This window comes from Pungitius pungitius, chromosome 15 (genome assembly GCF_949316345.1).
Source record: "Pungitius pungitius chromosome 15, fPunPun2.1, whole genome shotgun sequence".
In the NCBI taxonomy this organism is placed as follows: Eukaryota; Metazoa; Chordata; class Actinopteri; order Perciformes; family Gasterosteidae; genus Pungitius; species Pungitius pungitius.
The window spans coordinates 1,627,520-1,647,314 of NC_084914.1; the positions used below are offsets into that span (position 1 = coordinate 1,627,520).

Genomic DNA, 19,795 nt, shown 5'->3' on the forward strand with positions numbered 1-19,795 from the left:
CTGCGTCCAATGACATCTAGTAAATAACACAACTTCTCAGAGCGACTCAATACAAACTGTTTTTAGAAAAAGGGCCAATAACTTAAGTGCAGTACTGAGTAGATGTTCAAAATCACAATAACATGTACTATACTCAAAGTAACACTCGACTCCTAGCAACAGAGCACCTTATATGGCCAGCAGCACACGTGTGTGCGCATACGTGTACATGTGATCATGGCGGTTTAGTTCATTATACAGCAATGAAAATATCAATATTAATTCATATTAAATGTTTGTTTTTTTCAGAAGAATGTTCTCTTATGCAAAATGGTCTTGAGTGAATATTATCTGCCTCGGTCTTTTATTGTGAAAAGTTGAGGAGTAATAAAGTTTTCTGTCTTGGTTTCAGATGACCAAACTCTGAAATTTTAATTATGTTTAAGACCAAACCTTGATCTGTACTTTACAGATTATTTATTAAAAAATAGAAATAACAAATTATATTATTCATATATATTTATATATATATTGATAATAGTGTGACACATTATTCTACATCATGAGTTCTTTTACTTAACTACTTCAGGGATACTTTGATGCTGATCACTTATACTTCTTAAGTAACATATTTAAAGCACAATCTGTGGTGTTCTTGTTTTTAACTGCAGTAAAAGGTTGGAGATAAGAGATAAGAGGCATTAACATAACAGGAAGTAGACTCACCTGTTGATCATCTGATGATTAAACCCAACAGGGCGGATGTGATGAAAATAACAGACTCAACTTTTAGTACCTCCACAGGCAGCCGTACGACGCGCCGTTAAAAGTCCTTTTTTCTCATGAAGGCTCCTCACTGAAGTATTAACTGTCCTTAATGATACAAGCTGTTAGTGTCCTTTCCATGCTTCAATGCATCTTAGCTCCTTTACCATAGGAAAGGATCTACATTACATTGTAAAGATGCAAACTCAGAAGAACAAGAAACAAGAAAGTGCCATTTCATCAAATAAGCTGTTTAAGAGCAATTATCTACATCTGCATCTACAATGCTTCCTTTACTGGTTCCTTTAGCATAGGTAAGGTGCTTCAACAAACACACACACACACACACACACACACACACACACTGTATTCAGATTCTTTGCAAGTTTGCAATTTTCCGGAAAGAAAATCTGCCACGAAATAGCATTCTATTGAGCTTTGTATGTGTGGGTATACTTGTATTTGCTACATAGTGAGGACCCACAGCCTTTTACCTACAAAGTGAGGACATTCATGGAAAGTGACGATAGTCAAGTCTTCACTGTCTCAAACTATCCACTGAGAGTTAAAACTCGGCTTTAAGGAGTTCAGGTTTGGGTAAGAGTCTGGGTTGAGAGATCTGTGTGTGTGTGTGTGTGTGTGTTCTTTCTTTGTGAGGACCGTACCATTTACTCCTGGTTTGTGAGGACACACTCACTCCTTTAAACGACTTTTGGGTTTAGCTTTTATTCTTATTGCGTTACAGCAGAAGCTTCTGACCTCAAAGCTGCAAACCGCCAGCTGGTCTAAGGACTACTGGCTCACATGGGGATCTTCAACATGTTCAACTGTAGCCTCAGATCTCACTACGATTAAAGTTACAAAATAAAGAGAAATGAAGGCGAAATCAGCAGGAACACACACCACAGAATAAAAGTCATAAAAAGCAGAAGTGAAACTAACAAGTCTATTTAAAAATAAAAACGGTTCCTCAATCAGCAAAAGCAAACCGATGTTTCATGCTCAGACTCATGTTCTTTAGATTCATCGTCGATACGGACAGAAAACATTTAATTACAGTTTTTTAAAAATACTGGCAAAAAGAATAAAAATAAACTCAATTTTTCTTAAAAATGTAAAATCTTTATTTGGCCAACAGAAACACGATTTGAGAACATTTAATGCCGTTCTTTCCCTGACGACGGCAAAGCAAAATAAAAGGTTTCCAGTCACATCCGCTCATGAGTCAGAGGTTTTCTCTTATTTTCGTACCTGTCACAGTGAGTTAAACATTATCCATCCAGCTTAAATACACACGAGTCCTCTTTTCTTTACCGTACCGGATCAACAGAACCACAACCCGGGTTGAGATGATCGCTGACCAGCTGCAGACTCCTGCTTTGGTTTCAGGAGGCTCGCTGAATAGATTCTTCCGGTAGAAACATCGCAGACGCTGCGTTCCATTTCTAAAAGGTTTCCCTTTTGTTTGCGTCTCATAATAAATGTAAAAACTAAATCGATCTATAAAACTTGAACCTGATGGAGACGAGGCCGAGAGGACACCGACAGCGGACTGGTTGGTTTGTCAACCAGCGTTGCTATGGGAACCATCCAAGACCCCAAAACTAAGTGAGGACTGAGAATCCAGAAACAAGGAAGAAACCACCAGGAACTTCTTCTACGATCCCTGAGTTCACACCAAACTGCAGACCCCACAATGAACAATTTAGCTTTGACCAACAACTACAAACAGATAAGAGATGAAGAAAAGTTTGAATTGAAGTTTGTCAGGTTCCTCCACGAGACGACAAGAAAACAACTTTTAAAATGCTGTTTTTTTTCGTGGAGTTTGAGTGAAGCAAAAGCTTCAGCCAGGGTTGAAACTTAATGAACTTATTTTATTTGAACATATTGAAGTTCACGTCTATTCGCGTCATTCTACAGGAAAACTGTTTTAAGCTCGACTCCCAAAGATGTGAAAAAAAATTTGAACGTGAGAAGCTCGACTTGTGATTGAAATGTGAGGTAGGACCTGCAGCCCGAGGAACGGAATGAGAACCAGGTTCCTCCGGAGGAGATAGTTCCTGGCTTCTAGAAACACCTGAAGACGCTTCTCAGTAACCTTCATTTTTACGGTCATCTTGGTTCTGCATGTTCTTCCACTTTGGGCTGGATTATGATTAAAAGTGAGATGAATCAATCAATACCAACGGCGCAGAGTAATGAGTTACTTTGGTACTTTGAGTGCTGCTATGTTACCGATCACTTTACCTCATTTCCCCAAAACTGCTACTTTGTGTTTGCCAGAAGTGACTTAAGTCGTTGTGCTTTGAACCGTCACCGTGTGAACTGGTGACGGGCAGGAAGAGGCTCGCAGCTACTTCACTAAAAAGATACTACATAATGAACACGTGAACGTGGAGGCTTCTGTTGGTGCTTTCAACACTCAGGATGCTGCAGTTAACGCGGCGGCCGATTGAACCTGAACTACACCACACGAAGTCAGCTAAACAGAAGCTGTGCGTCTCTTCGGGGGGGTTGAGCTCATCTTCTCGTCATGGGAACCCTCAACGAGGCTGCGAGGACCAACGCGAGTCAACGTGAGGGACTCTTACTTCTGAACATCCACGGGCCTGATTAATCTGAGGGGACGTGAACGCAGCTCCAGCACTAATTTTATCATCTTTTTCTTGGATCAAACAACAACAACAACAACAACAAAAAAACTTTTAAAATGAGAGTAAAAAAACAACAAAATATTAAACATTTGTTCAGTAGTTCTTTTTGAAATTTGGACCACGATACTTGTGTCTGTGTGAGTTAATTGGGCTGCAGCATGTTTTTGATCTGCTTGGAGGTGGCCTCGTCGTTCAGGTGTTTGGTCGTATACCTGCAGGCACAAGATCAACAAAACATGAAGACTATTACAGTGAGAATGATATTAATGCTTAAGATTTCTGTCCTGTGGGTTTGTGTCCGTGGTGCGTTTGAGGACAATCAGACCTGAGAGCGTTGAGTAATCCCTCCACACTGCTGGGCGGCTGCTCCTTCAGGACCCTGATGCAGCCTTTCATCTGGAAATATACAAACACACACATTTATATATGTAATAACAATCTCCAGATGTGTGTGTGAGTGTGTGTGTGTGTGTGTGTGTGTGTGTGTGTGTGTGTGCGTCCTACGTCTATGTTGCTGGTCTTGACGAAGGCTCCAGCTGGGTGCACGTGGTCGTACAGGATGATGACGCCGACCATCACGCGGAGGCAGAACAACACCGTCTCCTCGCTGGCGAAGCGGCTGCGGTACTCCCTGCACACACACACACACACACAGTCACACACACACACAATACCACACACACACACACACACATGTGATGATGCGTTCAGGGGGCGTGTCGGACTCACGGCGTTTCCAGCATCACTTTGCACACGCTGGCCATGGTGCTCAGACAGTCGGTGGTGTTTTCTATCGGGACGTCTGGATTCTGGACCAAAGGGACAATAAAGTTTTATTCAGTTTACACAATAAGGTTTGTTTTATTTATTTATTGTCATTATTAAATGTATATTGTTGAGTGATACGTTTACATTATGATCTTAAGCTTTATGTGTAAAATATGAATCAGTAAAATCAGATAATGATTGAATTGGAAGTCTGTGTCGTGTATTATTAGGAGGTCTTAACGCAGCGTCCTTTTTACTTACTTACTTTATTTATTATTATTATTGTATTTATTTCTATTAAATATTTTCAGGACAAAGTACACATAATAACATAATAAAAATGACTGATGCATAAACCTAAATGTAAAAATAAGCCAGAATATCAACATAAATGTCAATATTAAAATAAATATAAACATAAATCCAAACGTAAACATAACAATAATATAAACATAAATATAATATAAACATAAATAAAACTCACATCAGAGACGAACTTTGACGTGGCGTCGCTGAGGGTCTTCAGCATCGGCGTGGCGCTGGCGTAAAACAGAGACATCCGATTGGCCAGCTCGTTGTTGACCTCATTCCCCGAGTCGGCCTGCAGGGGGGGGGCGAGGTTTCAAAGACACGTTTCAAAACTTGGTGACACATCAAAGAGAAAATGGACCCGTCAATTCTTTCCTCTCACAGAAAGGTTGTTGATTCGCATGCGGCTGATGGTTCTCCGATAATAGCTGAAGTCATTCTGGATGGCCGGGTTGGTCATCTGGAACAGAGACAAGGGGAGTTATAGGGGCGGCGCAGGAGGTGCAGGAGGTGCAGGAGGTGCAGGAGGAGGTGAGCAGACCTTGAGCTCGTCGAAGCGCAGCGTGAAGTGAAGGATGTGAGCGAACTGACGGGCCAGAGCTTGTTTCTGCTCCAGATGCTGAGTGGGAGTCAGGGTGGAGGTGGTGAGGACGTCCATGAGGCACCGCAGACTGGACTCTGGGGGGGGTTGAGAGGGGACGAGACAAGGAGGAGACAAGAGACACCGCATCAGCAGGAGGAGACCCGCCCTGAAGGAGCCATCATGACACCCGAGGGACCTCCTGGAGGAGAAGCTGGTGTGACGTTGGTCCTTCAGGTCCATCGTAACAACATCGTCTTTAGATCCTCTGAACTACAACAGGAAGTCGTTTCCAAGGGAAACGTAGTTTTTGGCTCTTACCGAGTTTCTGGGAGAACTGGTAGAAGGTTTTGAGTTTACCGACCAGAGGAACCACAGCGGACCAGGCCTTCTCCTGGACGCCCTCCACCCCGGGGCTCTGGATGGCCTGGAGACACACACACGGACACACACACACACGGACACACACACACAGACACACACACACACACACACGGACACACACACACGGACACACACACACACGGACACACACACACGGACACACACACACACGGACACACACACACGGACACACACACACAGACACACACACACACACACACGGACACACACACACGGACACACACACACACACGGACACACACACACTCTGTTACTGTAAATAAATAGTACTGTAGAGACGGTACTTTACCACAATGTAAAAATACTTTGTCAAATGTACGACTTTCACACAGGAAACATTACTAAATGCAACCAGTAAATGTTTAGTGTCTATTAATTACCTATTGATTGATAGATTGATTGATAGCAGGTGTTTTAAACTGTAACCGAGGTACAAGTACCTGTCGTATCTCCTCCCCTGCTCCTTTGTAGGCCTGCAGGTGGTCCAGGACCAGCCGGGCCTCCGTCAGCGTCTGGTTCACCTCCTCCCACACCGCCGTCTCCGACTGCGAGGGCTGGGCGTCTACGGGGGGTCAAAGGTCAATCGCGGCTCGGCCGATGCGCGTGCGAGCTTGTGTGTGTGTGTGTGTGTCTGTGTGTATGTGTGTGTGTGTGTGCGTGTCTGTGTGTGTGTGTGTGTGTGTGTGTGCGTGTCTCACTCTCAAAGTCCAGGAAGAAGTTGCCCCCGTTGTTGTCGATGTCTCTGGTCAGCACCTTGATCAGGTTCCCCATGCTGCGACCCACAGAGCAGCTCTTTAGTGGAGAGTCGTCTTTAAACGCATTTGTTCATATATTGTAAAAATCGATATATTTCCAAACAATTCAATATTTTGTCCACGTATTTTCTACATCTAATAGATTTTTTTCCCATATGGCTCTTTGACTGAACGGACACTGTCTCGAGGGGGCGTGTCACACCGTGGGCGTGTCATGTGGTGGGCGTGTCATATAGTGGGCGTGTCGCTGTGTGGGCGTGTCCTCTACCACTGCAGACCCTGCAGAGCTGTATTTGGAGGCGTTGTGAGATCTTTATAGCACGGACAACAGGAAGTAAACGTGAGGTAGGTGAAGGTTGAGAAGAAGAGCAGAAAGAAGAAGAGGAGGAGGACCGTTTAAAGGAGAGTCAACTCTTTGTGTTATTTAAGATGTGTAGAATCGACAGGGGGACAGCGCCATGAGGACCACAGGCTGACCTTTGACCTGCCTGCTAGCGTGATCCGACTGACAGCCTTCAATCGATCCGACCGTGATGTTAAAGTCAAAGCTCCGCCTCCTGCTCTCTTTCATTCTCAGACACGAGCTCAGGAAAGAGGAAGTGATGAAGTGTCTGAAAGTTTGGCCCAAATTGGAAACAGAGGAAGTAAAGCGAAGCGCCGAATAATACGCAGAGAGGAAATACTCCACAGTAAAAACTACCCAGACGAGAAGTATTTCAGGCCTCAAACACAAACTAAATCATGTTTTAGGTCATTTTCTGTGAGCTTTACAGAGATTCAAATTTTCTTACTATGATATTAACAATTTAACAAAGTGAAAAGCTGCCAGGAAGCCAGAAATCAAAAGATCAAATGTTTGAGCTTTGAGTTCAGAAGTAGAACGAGAAGAAGAGAAAAACAATATTAGTATACATATGCCTATATATAACTATGAATATAATAATCAAATTAGTATTGATACAATGATAACTTCATGGCTTAATACAAACTCTACTCTGTGTTATGAGTTGATGGCTTATAGTGCATTTAACTGGTTTTATGTATGTATGTTATTATTACATTACATTCCATCACATGTCATTTATCCGAGGCTTTTATCCAAAGCGACCTACAATAAGAGCATTTCAACCAGAAGGAAACAAACCCAGAAGAACAAGAAACAAAGTGTAATTTCATCAAATAAGCCGACTAGTTATAGATAAGAACCATTATAAGTCCAGTTTAAGGTCTACGGTGTGTTAGTGTTTTAGTGGAGGTTGAGTCTGAAGAGGTGTGTCTGAGGTGAAGGCTCTCTGTGGTCCTGATGTCATATTACTATTATTACTACAACTATTATTAACAGCTATTGGTAATAAAAAAGTCGACATACTTGTTTGGTTTTATCTGATATTCAGTCATACTTTAAAGTACAAGAACATGAGAGGATATTGTACTTTTACTTCACATCATGCAGTAGTTACACTACTTTGAAAGAACCTCTTTCACTTTCTGTACTTTGTTTTAGACTCAGTTTCTTGTACATTATTACATTATTACAGGAACAATTGCTGTAGTTTTACACAGTACTAAAGTGAAAGTATCAGTGTAGGAATATTTATCCTGCATATTAATATACTTTCAATAGTTCATGTATTGAAGCATCATTGATTGATGTCTCTTATTAATAGATTATCTTGTATTAACTGATTAATAATCTGAATCTGTAACGTGAAAAAGATGCAGAAGAATGCGGTATAAAGTACTATGTTTACTCTGAGAAACAGCAGGAAATGGAAACAAGTACCTCAAAATGTACTTATACTTCCCACCTTTGTGAATACTTTGCTTAAGTAATAAGTTAGCTTACTGAGTAATGGAAGTACAGTCTATAAAGTTTGCAGTACAAGTACCTCGCAGATGTACTCGGGTGTGTAAGGTGTTGTAGTTTATTCACAGACGCGGCGTGACGTCACACACCTTCCGGGAGAGGATCGAACCCTCTGATCGCCCTGAGACTCAAAACCAATAGTCTTATTATTGTTGTTGTTATTACTGTTATTGTTGTTATTACTGTTGCTATTGTTGTTCTGATAGAGGAAGGACGAGTGGACGCCTGGAGTCTGGCTCTGGTTCCTGAGTCTGCAGGACCTGACATGTCTGATCCGAGACCAGGATCCACCCGAAGAGAACCCGCCCCCCCCCCGAGCCACCAGAACCCCCACCCCCACCCCCCCCTCCTCACCTTCACTGATCGCCGATCGATATCCTCGGATCGATACCCTGCGTGTGTGCGTCGGTGCTCCGGTGTGCGCGTGTCTCCCGCCTCCTTCCTTCACGCCGCGCGAGCGTGAACCCGGAAAAGCGGCCGCGCGCCGCTGCGTTAACCATAAAAGGAGTGGTTTCCTCTCGAGGAACCGAGGCGGGAGCCAATCAGCGAGCAGCATCCAGGTGCGGAGGTCCATTAGTGTCATTAACTTCAAAAACTCAACTACACCATTCGTTTCATTTAGATCATCTAGTTTAAAACGATTAACTTTCCATCTAACAACTTCAAAAGTCCAAAGTCTTAATATCTGACGATCCTGTCATGTTTAAAAGTGATGAATTCACTCTGTGTTTCATAATGTTGATTTTAAAACTCACACACAATTTGATTTTATATAGGACACATGTCAATATAATATATGTCAATATAATATATAGTACAGGTCTTGACACATGCTCAATTTAACATAGCATCTCAGAATTTTGATTTTAAAAGTCACATAATTGAATGTATTGTGTGATAATTTGAATTTAAAATGTTGTCTCATTGTTTTCACTTGAAGAGTCACTATTTGAGCATTTTACATGATTAATAACCAAACATATTTACATTCTATGAACTACAAAACATGAATTTCACTAAGGAGGGAAATGTGACGCGCAGACAAGGAGGAGAGAATATGAATTAGGGTAAGTAAAGTAAAGGCAACAAATGGAGATGGGGCAGAAAGAACAAGCTTAGTATAAAAGTCAAATAGTAGGTAAGTGTAGGAAGGAAAGACGGAGGTGAAAGGCTAACTATAACCAAAGTAATAGAAAGGGAAAAAAAGAAAAGAGGCAACGAAATAAGGAATTGAGAAAAGGGAAGGAAACTATTTAGGAAAAGAATAAGGAGTAAATGGAAGGAAAATAGGAAAGGAGGAATTATTGTATCTGAAAACAATGAAGGAATGAAGTGAAAGTGTATTTTTACCGGTTTTTTACAGATGTTTAAAAAAAAGATTACCGATTTGTAACATAAAGTGAACCGCTTCCGTAACTGTTAAACAACTCAACCCAAGCGAAATCCTACATTTCCCATGTTGCACCGTGCCACCGGAAGTGCGTCATCACGCTTGACCTTGCCACTCTTCTTCACCTGTTTTTTCCAGCAGACTCAGAGAGGACGAGCATGGCGAATAAAGATCCCGGCGTAAGTGCTTCTTTTCCCCCGTTTTAAAACGCACGCAGCTCACATTTGTTCCTTCTTCACGGTTCAAACCGTCGTGCCGGTTCCCGCTTTTAGGACGCCGACACGTGACATTAGTGCGCTTTGAAACAGCAAGTCATACACGTGAGTCGGGCTTATCTGACGTAAGCTAGCGCTAGCGCTAAGCTAGCTCACAGTTAAAGTAACGTTAGCTAACTTCAGACAGGTTCAGGACGAACAGACCGACCGATACCAACGATGGCCTACTTTTTAAAGCGTATTAACGGCGGTTGGGTGACATGTAACTTTTCTTTTACCGGGAATAGTTGAGTAATTACGTCGTAGGCAGGGACGTCTTCTCACACATATAACGTTAATACATCGCTTATAAGTTCAAGCACGGTAAAACAACGCTTTAAACTCGTTTGGTATTTTTATAGAATATCTTCTTGAATTCGGGATACATGTAGTAAACGCAACTGCTCAATTATCATCAAAAGCCTCAGTTACAAAGAGCGTTGCACACAATGCGCTGATGTTTCAGTGCAGCTGACGTTCAGAAGTACCAGTTACAAACAAACTGGTTATTGCGTCATTCCGAATTAAAGGTGAGGGTTCCCACATTCAAGAGAGATCACGCGTTGTGTCTAACTATGGCTATAAATAGCATTTATGCGCCTGTATTTGTGAACGCAGTCCGGAGATGGTCCTTGCAGAGTAGTTGTGAGGAGCCAACCTTCAGTAGGAAGGTCACTCGGTGTCCCGTTCACATAATAATCCATTAATAATGAACTCTTCTATCTTGTTCCTCAGGGTTTTCTGCAGCAGCTGCGTCAGATCGCAGCCCGCATGGCAGCAGGAAGTCGGGGTGCAGGACTCGGCGTCAAGCTGCTGATGGGCGCTGGAGCTCTGGCTTACGGAGTCAAGGAGGCGACGTACACAGGTGATGCAGTGTTTCCCCTTCCGTTATAACCCCGCCCCTCCGACCTGAAAGGTGTGCAGCAATGCAAAACGAATGCACCCCCTGACGTTGTAAACCTAAGGGGGATGATGCATGAATATTCTTCATCTATCACTCGCATGAACACGGCAGTGACCTGCTGGACGTCCGGGTTCTCCTTGATATTCATTCATTCATGTACACAGTCAAAATGCAACTTATCTTCAGAAAAATATACTGGATATATATTGGATTTGCAACAGGACAATAAAAAGCTATCTGTATATATTACTCAAACATACAGATGCGGTATTCCGCTTAGTGGTGTCATGCATGGACATTAGCAGGGTGGTTAAGGGGTTGATGGTAGCAAAGGGGAGGAGGGGTTGAGGGAAAGGAGGAATTGGAGGTTAAGAGAAGATGGGACAAAAGGACACATGCTGAGATGCCTTTGTGTCCTCTAGTTGAAGGAGGACAGAGAGCCGTCGTCTTCAACCGGATCGGAGGGATGCAGATGGACACCGTCCTCTCGGAAGGTCTCCACTTCAGGTAAAAGCATCTTGTTTGACCCCCGCCCTTTAAAATAAAATCCGGGACAGCGGCTCACCTTCTGATCCACAAAGAAAATAAAGCAAATCTGTAAAACTACAGCAATAATCAGCCAGAAACTCATAAAAGGGGAAAATGATCATTGGAATTTTCTTAAAGGATATTAGTAAGAGCAAACTGCAGCATACATCTATGATCGTTTTAAAGGAATAAACTCCCACACTGGAGAATGTTTAATTATTATGTCAATTTTCTTAGTCTCAGTGAAATTAACTTAAAATCCTTGTCATTGGTGGATGGGAAACCTCTTAAGTTTAAGAGGTGAAATATTGTGCTTATCAATGGATTTCCTCATACATCATTTGATTTGCTAGTGAATAAAATATTGCAGGAAAAATGTAATGAGTGGAAAAACAAAGTTGCAGACGTGTTTTTGTGAGAAAGATAAAAGATGAGTTTAGTTTGTGAACGATCCAGAAGAAGTGTGTCTGACGTGTGTTGCTGTCTTTAGGATTCCCTGGATCCAGTATCCCATCATCTACGACATCAGAGCCAGACCCCGCAAGATCTCCTCCCTCACTGGAAGCAAAGGTCAGACTCCCATATCTGGACCTCCATCAGACCTCTATGGGACCAGAGCAGTCGCCCCCTGCTGGTCACTACAGAGAAGGAAGCTTTAAGCAACCTTGAGGATCAGAGTATCTCCATCCGTTTACTTTTGAGACTTTTATCTGAAGGTCGCGAACGTTCTCCTCAGACCTCCAGATGGTGAACATCTCCCTGAGGGTTCTGTCCCGGCCGCTGGCCTCCAACCTGCCGGCCCTCTACCAGCAGCTGGGGAAGGACTACGACGAGCGCGTGCTGCCCTCCATCGTCAACGAGGTGCTGAAGAGCGTAGTGGCCAAGTTCAACGCCTCCCAGCTCATCACGCAGAGAGCACAGGTACGCGCTGATGTGTCTCGACCCGACATGGCGCCTGTAGGTGTGAATGTTTGTCTGGTGGCGCTGCGCGGCCACACGAGTACTAATGGCCCCACGGAAATATGAAGGAGGAGTTTATCTTCAGGTCTGTGCAAAGCCTCAATGTTGATCCCCCTCCCCCCCCCCAAGGTGTCGCTGCTGATCCGCAGAGAGCTGTTTGAGCGAGCGAAGGACTTCAACATCATCCTGGACGACGTGGCCATCACGGAGCTCAGCTTCAGCCGCGAGTACACGGCCGCCGTGGAGGCAAAGCAAGTCGGTGAGTGGGACCAAAGGAGGAGACCAGTTACAACTTAGAATGTAGTTGACCTTTGTTTCATCACACTAGACTGGCTTTTATAAAGTAGGTCATTAAAGTTTGGATTTGATCAATAGAACTTTAACACATACGAGAGGAGAGAATTTGTCTCAAATGCTTTTGTTCAAAAATAATATTTTGAATGTGTTATATATATAATCTGTATGTATTATTGTACATGTTGATGTTGATATGATCTCTTGTGTATTTGCAGCCCAGCAGGAGGCGCAGCGAGCTCAGTTTTACGTAGAAAAGGCCAAACAGGACCAACGGCACAAGATCATCCAGGCGGAGGGAGAAGCTGAGGCTGCAAAGATGGTGAGCTTCATACGACACCTGTCAATCAGGACGTGTTTTAAACAATATGCTGAATATACACGATAATGGATGGAAACCTTAGAGACGGCAAATAAACAAATATATGAAAGTATAAAGCAACACTGAATCTTTTCTTAATATATTGTACAAATGGAGGCCTTAAATGTTTTCATTTTCTAAATGGAGCAGATTTAACCAGAGAGCCATAAACATTAAAGATGAGATGGAGAAGAACCGTAAACATCGACTTAAGATGGTTTGTGTCATCTTGAGTTTGATCCTCATCACGTGTGTGTGTGTGTGTGTGTGTGTGTGTGTGTGTGTGTGTGTGTGTGTGTGTGTGTGTGTGTGTGTGTGTGTGTGTGTGTGTGTGTGTGTGTGTGTGTGTGTCCCTCAGCTGGGTCAGGCCCTGACCAAGAACCCCGGCTACCTGAAGCTCAGGAAGATCCGTGCGGCGCAGAACATCGCCAAGACGGTAACTTGTTCATTCTGTTTTCTCCACTTGTGTTTCTACTCACTGGATTGGCCCATGTTCCCTCTGGGCGGAGGCTCGCAGGGTGGGGGCCTCCACCTGTCTTCTCTCCTCACACGCGTGTGCTTTGGCTGCAGGTGGCGCAGTCCCAGAACAAAGTGTACCTGAACGCAGACAGCCTGGTGCTCAACCTGCAGGACAAAGACAACTTCAAGTGAGTCTTGCTAATCTAGCTGCTTGGGACCAACCGGGCTAGCAGTTTCCCTTCATTTCCAGTCCTTGTGCTAAGCTAAGCTAACCAGTGGGCTGTGCCGTGGCTCTCTTTGTGTTCTTGATTTCCTCTTTGGACAGAACCTTCAGGACTGGAAGTAGAGATTATAACACACGTTTCTGTTCATATGTTTCTATTTCATGTAGTCGGGTGAACTATTACAGCCCAGCATCATTTTAGCAGGACACACACACACACACACACACACACACACACACTCTCTGCAGGAAACGCCAGCGTCTGCTCGCCGCCCGTTTCTCTGATCACGTGACTCATGAATCAATCGCCACGTCATCTGTGTTGAAGGAAACGTGGTCTTTAATCCTGCTGTGGGGGGGCAGAGTTAAATCCTGAAACCTTCTGCTGTTCTTGAACCTCATGGACACTTAATGAAGGCTCTCTTGAACATAAGCTCCTTGAATGCAGCGTTTGAGAGGAAAGTTTGTTTAATACTGTGTTTTCTTTCAGTTTGTTGCTCGGGAAGTAAGAGGACGTCTCTCCATTCCTCCTCCTGAGACTCCTCCTCCTCCTCCTCTTCATCAGGTTCCTCCTGAGAATCACAGACTTTAACCTGCAAAGGATTTATTCTGAAGGTTCCTCGTGTCGGTAAAAGTCTCGATGCTTTGTCCTCTTTTTGTTATCTGTCATCTGCAGGAAAATGTTTTGTTTTTTTTGTGAATAAAAGTTTCACTCGTTGAAAAGATGTTTTTTCTTTTTTTCTCTCTGCAGACGAGTTGAGTTTAAAGTCGTGTTTCAACCTGAAGAAAATAAACAATAGAATGTTAGGAGTTTTTCACATTAACTTCACTGGTAGAATTATGAAATAATAAGTTCTAATACTTTAGAGAGCTAATGAAAAAAGTGAAATTAACTTATTTCCATAACATATTGTTTATTCACTGATTGTTGGAATTTACAGAAATATAATAAACCAAACAAGCAAATTTTGCCGACGTTATGATTAATCATCATTTACTGATGATTAGCTTGTTTCCAGTCTTTATGCTAAGCTAAGCAGCTGTAGCTTCATTAACTATTTTTAGTTTCATACAAAAAAGTAAATTATTTGTTATGACAAAAGAGCCTAAAAAACAAGTATGAAATCACTGAATCCAATCACTGATCAGGTGACCTCAGTGTGTCCCTGAGGGTCAAAGGGGACTTTAGGACCACAGGGCCCTGAAACCAGAGACGCTAGATGGATCCCAGCCATTGTTCACCTGCTCATGACTCACTGATGCTGAAGATCTGAGGCCTCGGCTCATTGCAGAGGTCACATGACCTTCATCATGTCTGTCCTTAGTCCTCTCCCTCCCTCTCCTTCTCCTCCCCTCCCCACCTCTCCTTCTCCTCTCCTCCCTCCCCACCTCTCCTTCTCCTCCCCTCCCTCCCTCTCCTTCTCCTCCCCTCCCTCCCTCTCCTTCTCCTCCCCTCCCTCCCTCTCCTTCACCCTCTTCCTCCTCCCCTCCCTCCCCCTCCTCCTCCACAGTGTTACAGCCCAAAACAACAGCTAAAAGATAAGATGGCTGCTGAGTTATTTTTAGCCTGAGCATTGAGCAGGAGGAGCCTAAAGTCTGCAGGGGGGGGGCATCTTGTTGTATTCTCCACATAAGAGGAAGGAGGGGGTGAAGATGAAATCTCTGGGGAGGGGGGGTAGGTTACAGGCAGTGAATATTCATGACGGGTTCAAAAACAAAAGAGTCAGGGGGGCTGGGAGACGGAGCTGACACGTGATTGGCTGCCACTCCACGCCCCCTAACGCAAACAGGCGCGTCTGCCAGCCAATCAGGAGCCTCCGCGCCGTTTGAAAGATGCCAAGACGAAGAAGGGGGGGGTCGGAGATGATGAACACGCTGCTGGTGTCGAGCTGCAGCTTGTTTTTGTTTATTTAAACATAATTTATATGTATATATATGTATATATATATATAAAGTATGAAGTATGTTCATATGATCTACAGAAGTAACATCTGTTCACCTGCTGCTCCAGATGTTTAAAGGAAATATGTCTTCTCTTGAGGTGAGCTGGAGCCCCAAAAAAAACAAATATAAGCTATGAACAAAATCTAGACCCAATCAGCTGAATAATATGGAGGACAGAAGACCCATCTGTCCCTCACACGTCTTTCTGTCCCTCACAGGTCTCTGTGTCCTCTGTTGCATCTGCTTCCTGCAGCGTTGCAGCGCCTCGTGTTTTAGTTTTTTTGATCTTCCTGCTGAATCTGCAGCTCAAGGACAGGAAGAAGGGGAGGTGGGGGGGGGGGCTGCAGCTTTAGTGAGATCACCCTCACATGCTAACACAAGCCCCCCCCCCCCCCCCCTCACTGACTTCACCCCGCCTTCTCTGTTTCTACGGTGCAAATAAAACAAGGACAGATTACTGTTCATCTGCTTCGTCACCATGGAAACACTGACCTCACACCGGTAATATGGCTCCGGTTGCCATGACGCCGCGGCTGCCAGTGCCGTACTGTACCACGGGGGGGGGGGGGGGGGGGCTCTGCAGCTCTCCGCAGTGTCGTCAGCCATAATCCGGTGCTCCCATGTGACCAGCAGAGGGCGCTGTAGATCAAAGGAATGATGAAAAATGCAAAAACAAGTTGCAGCAGATCAAACCGTTTATTTGAGACACGCCTCTGATTTAGAGTCTGAATACCAGGAGGAGGAGGAGGAGGAGGAGGAGGTGTGATTCCAGAGGAGAAACTAGTAGACAAGGAAGTCTACGTAGTGACCAGCAGGGGGCGACTCCTCTGCTCGGCTGATTGACAGGTCTCTTATAGAATAATCTAAATAGATTTTTTGAGTTTTGCAGACAATATCCGCCAATCACAAGAAATTCAAAAGTATTTTTATAAGTACAATTTAAATTTGAATTTCATAAATGAGCATGAATTGATATAAGAAGTGAACCACCGTTATGGACCCTGAGGGACATTGTCCTTTAATTAAATGATGTTCACCTCGGTCAGATGATGTTTTATAGTTTTATATTGAAAATGTTTTTTTATAAAGATGATTTTTCTGCCTATGGTCTGAGATCACAGAATCCAGCAGGGTGTCAGAACCCCCCCCCCCCCCCATAGCACATATACAGTTTGGCATTATTATCCATACAATCACAGTTAATGTCTCCAGAACCAACCTGAAGCTGCAGAGACAAACAGGAAGTGTGCAGAGTGATCTCGGGCCGGAGGGACGATTCCCGCCGCTGGGCACAAACAGAACCACCACTTCCTCATTCTTCTCATGTTCACCCCTGATGTTTGTGTTTTCTTCCCCTTCCTCCAGAGCAGAGACCAAGTAGTGGGGAACCCGTCCCGCAGGGGGCGCTGTCTTCTCCCTGGTCTCTTACCTCATCAGACCAACGCCAGGCCCTTTTTAGCTTCTGTCTCCTGGTAAAATTCATTCTCTAAATGTTTTTGTCTGAGCTTCAAATTAAAATTTAAACAAGAGCCTCCAGAGAGCCTCCATCCACCAAAGAGTCTCCATCCACCAGAGAGCCTCCATCCACCAAAGAGTCTCCATCCACCAGAGAACCTCCATCCACCAAAGAGCCGCCATCCACCAGAGATCCTCCATCCACCAGAGAACCTCCATCCACTAAAGAGCTTCCATCCACTAAAGAGCCTCCATCCACCAGAGAACCTCCATACACCAAAGATCCTCCATCCATCAAAGATCTTCCATCCACCAGAGAACCTCCATCCACTAAAGAGCTTCCATCCACTAAAGAGCCTCCATCCACCAGAGAACCTCCATACACCAAAGATCCTCCATCCATCAAAGATCTTCCATCCACCAGAGAACCTCCATCCACCCAAGAACCTCCATCCACCAGAGAACCTCCATCCACCAAAGATCTTCCATCCACCAAAGATCCTCCATCCACCAAAGATCCTCCATCCACCAAAGATCCTCCATCCACCAAAGATCCTCCATCCACCAAAGAACCTCCATCCACCAGAGAACCTCCATCCACCAGAGAGCCTCCATCCACCAGAGAACCTCCATCCACCAGAGAGCCTCCAGCAAGGCGCAACTGCGCCTCCCTGAAGCCTCAGAGGGCGAGTCCTCTTATTTTTAGACTCACTTACTGGCTTGTGTGTGTGTCTGGGTGTGTCTTTATGTCTGTGTGTGTGTGTGTGTGTGTGTGTGTGTGTGTGTGTGTGTGCGCTGATGATGGTCCTCATGTCCCGTCATGTCTTCACCTTCTTTCATAGGAAGGCACACAGTAACGTCCTGCAGGAGTGAACATAGTTTGAGCTTCTCGTTCTTCACGTCTGTTTGACCCTCAGTGTCAACATTCATTCTACATTCAATTTAAATAGTTATTCACATCCTTCTTATTTGTATCTCCTTTTTTTCTGGCTCTTACTTCTTCTTTTACTAAATCTGAGCGAGGGAATTCTACAAAATAGAGACATTATCTCTACTTGGTCCCTCATCCCATCGCTCTGAAGGAAAGTTTTAGAACATTGAGAACTTCTTCTTCCACCAAATGAAGGAAACCAGGTTATTTGGTCTATGAAACTCTATTTATCTTCAACTGCAGAAAACATACAAAACATTCCACATGAACGTGTTTGCAGGTGAGCGTTCATTAATGTCAGGAGTGTCTCAGTTCCACCTCAAAGAGGAACAAGCTGAAACCAGATCGCAGTCCGGATCCGGTCCCGAGCTGCTGCGGCTCCGCTCCGGGCTTTCCGCCCTCCCCCCTCCGGCCCGGCCGCCATTTGAGGAGCCTGCAGAGGCCTTTGTGTCGCGCACAGGAACAAAAGCTGCTCTGTCTTTGTCTGCAGCTCCACGTTCACATGCAGGCCTACAGTGAGCCGTGCACGCGCGCGCACACATACACACACACACAAACACACATACACACACTCGCTTTAAATTATTAACTTTAACAAGTTGCTGAAAAAGAACAAGTGGAAAGGTCAAGTGGAAACACACACGCACGCACACACACACACACACACACACACACACAGTGTGTCATAGCTCAGACTTTTATTCTGAAGGATTGAACTACATAATCTACCCCTATACATTTGTTTCCTGATCTTTATCCCAAAATGATTCCAGGTTCAGTTTCTCTTTAAAGTGACGTAATAATGTTACATGTTCACTTCTAAAGATGTTTAATGTGTTTTAAAGGTGTTTATTTACATCTCTGGTATGATTTAATTGTCTTTATTTGATATGTTTAAATCAAACATCCTGAGCGTCTCTTTAACCTGATCTCAGATTTTACACCAGAATAGAAGATGCACCCTCCCCCCCCCCACACACACACACACATACACACACACACTCACACACACCCACACACACACACAAAGGCCATTGCGTATCAAAGGAGCGTTTGATGTCGGTGGCCGTGGGCCGGGTGGGTTCTGGGAGGGGGGGGGGGGGGCAGACAGACGACAGCAGCTGGGGGGTAAACAGCAGGAATACCAAACCTACAGTGTCCCAGTACCCTGAATGGTAACAGTGTACTTCATGTACTTCAGCCCACAGGGCATCAACCACTCGCCTGTGACCACAGAGGAGACGTGTGCAGCTCTGATGGCGCCCTCTAGAGGCCTCACCAGTCACTGCACACACGCACACACGTATATAACCCTAACCCTATATATACAGTATATATATATATATATATATATAGCTTGCATATATATATATATATATATATATTAGGGCCGGGACTCGATTAAAAATATTAATCTAATTAATTAGAGGCTTTGTAATTGATTAATCGAAATTAATCGCATTTTAATTGCATAAATATTTGACCTGAGAACAGTGAGAAGTAATTTTTTTCACATGGATTTTTATTTTTGTTCAACCAATTCCAGCAGACAAGTGTAGCAATAGCATAATTAGAAATATAGTACTTTCAGAAATTCAGGTAGCCTATAGGTAAGTAGACCTTCTGTAAACTAGGTTTTTTTAAGTAGACCAATACTTTCAAGTACATTCATAACATTGGTTATTTTTTCAGACGTGGACTTAGTTACCCTGGTCCTTAAACCAGTCATCTGGTGCAGTGTGGGTTGGGTGTGGGTCCTTGTACTGAGTCGGGCTAACGTCCACGCTAGCTGCTAATTGTGTTGCGTTGAGGTGATACTTGAGGCTCGATGTGAATTCCTTGTTGCACAGCTTGCACACAACCATGCTCTTATCGACGCTTCCATCCGTGTGTTTATTATAATAAGATTTCCCATTCCACCCGACACGGTCTCGTCAGCTTCTTCGTTCATGTTCACTGTGGTTTGTTGTTGTCTGAAGTCATGAACACTAGTTGGTGCTCCAGTAT

General features: G+C 44.0%; 2 protein-coding genes across 3 annotated transcripts; one reads left to right on the forward strand and one right to left on the reverse strand.

Moving 5' to 3' along the window:
• Positions 1-1,396: 1,396 nt before the first annotated feature.
• LOC119209035 (CYFIP-related Rac1 interactor B-like) lies at positions 1,397-8,596 on the reverse strand. Of its 2 annotated transcripts, none has more exons than XM_037457968.2 (11): positions 8,440-8,588; positions 6,162-6,272; positions 5,904-6,025; positions 5,380-5,485; positions 5,020-5,156; positions 4,861-4,938; positions 4,654-4,770; positions 4,131-4,210; positions 3,906-4,032; positions 3,727-3,797; positions 1,397-3,613 (listed from the first exon to the last, which is right to left on the reverse strand). In XM_037457968.2, exons 2-11 carry the CDS (start codon positions 6,232-6,234, stop codon positions 3,544-3,546), a joined length of 981 nt encoding a protein of 326 aa, XP_037313865.1. In that variant the 5' UTR covers positions 6,235-6,272; positions 8,440-8,588; the 3' UTR covers positions 1,397-3,543. The 2 variants fall into 2 exon arrangements, with proteins under 2 accessions (XP_037313865.1, XP_037313866.1); XM_037457969.2 differs by having other exon boundaries at positions 1,398-3,613; positions 6,162-6,235; positions 8,440-8,596.
• Positions 8,597-9,529: 933 nt separating this feature from the next.
• Positions 9,530-14,181, forward strand: phb2a (prohibitin 2a). Its single transcript, XM_037457984.2, has 10 exons — positions 9,530-9,654; positions 10,465-10,594; positions 11,056-11,140; positions 11,652-11,731; positions 11,898-12,082; positions 12,251-12,380; positions 12,634-12,737; positions 13,135-13,212; positions 13,347-13,423; positions 13,949-14,181. The coding sequence occupies exons 1-10, from the start codon at positions 9,634-9,636 to the stop codon at positions 13,965-13,967; spliced, it is 909 nt and encodes a 302-aa protein (XP_037313881.1). The 5' UTR covers positions 9,530-9,633; the 3' UTR covers positions 13,968-14,181.
• The last annotated feature ends 5,614 nt before the right edge of the window (positions 14,182-19,795 follow it).

Bases quoted from the DNA above. Each gene is read 5' to 3' on its own strand.
- LOC119209035 (XM_037457968.2), bottom strand. From the start codon at position 6,234: ATGGGGAACCTGATCAAGGTGCTGACCAGAGACATCGACAACAACGGG. The intron at 5,486-5,903 runs GTACTTGTACCT...GTGTGTCTCCAG, and splicing joins CAGGGGAGGAGATACGACAG to GCCATCCAGAGCCCCGGGGT. The intron at 3,798-3,905 runs GTAGGACGCACA...GTATATTTCCAG, and splicing joins TCAAGACCAGCAACATAGAC to ATGAAAGGCTGCATCAGGGT.
- phb2a (XM_037457984.2), top strand. From the start codon at position 9,634: ATGGCGAATAAAGATCCCGGC. The intron at 9,655-10,464 runs GTAAGTGCTTCT...CTTGTTCCTCAG, and splicing joins TGGCGAATAAAGATCCCGGC to GGTTTTCTGCAGCAGCTGCG. The intron at 12,083-12,250 runs GTACGCGCTGAT...CCCCCCCCCAAG, and splicing joins TCATCACGCAGAGAGCACAG to GTGTCGCTGCTGATCCGCAG.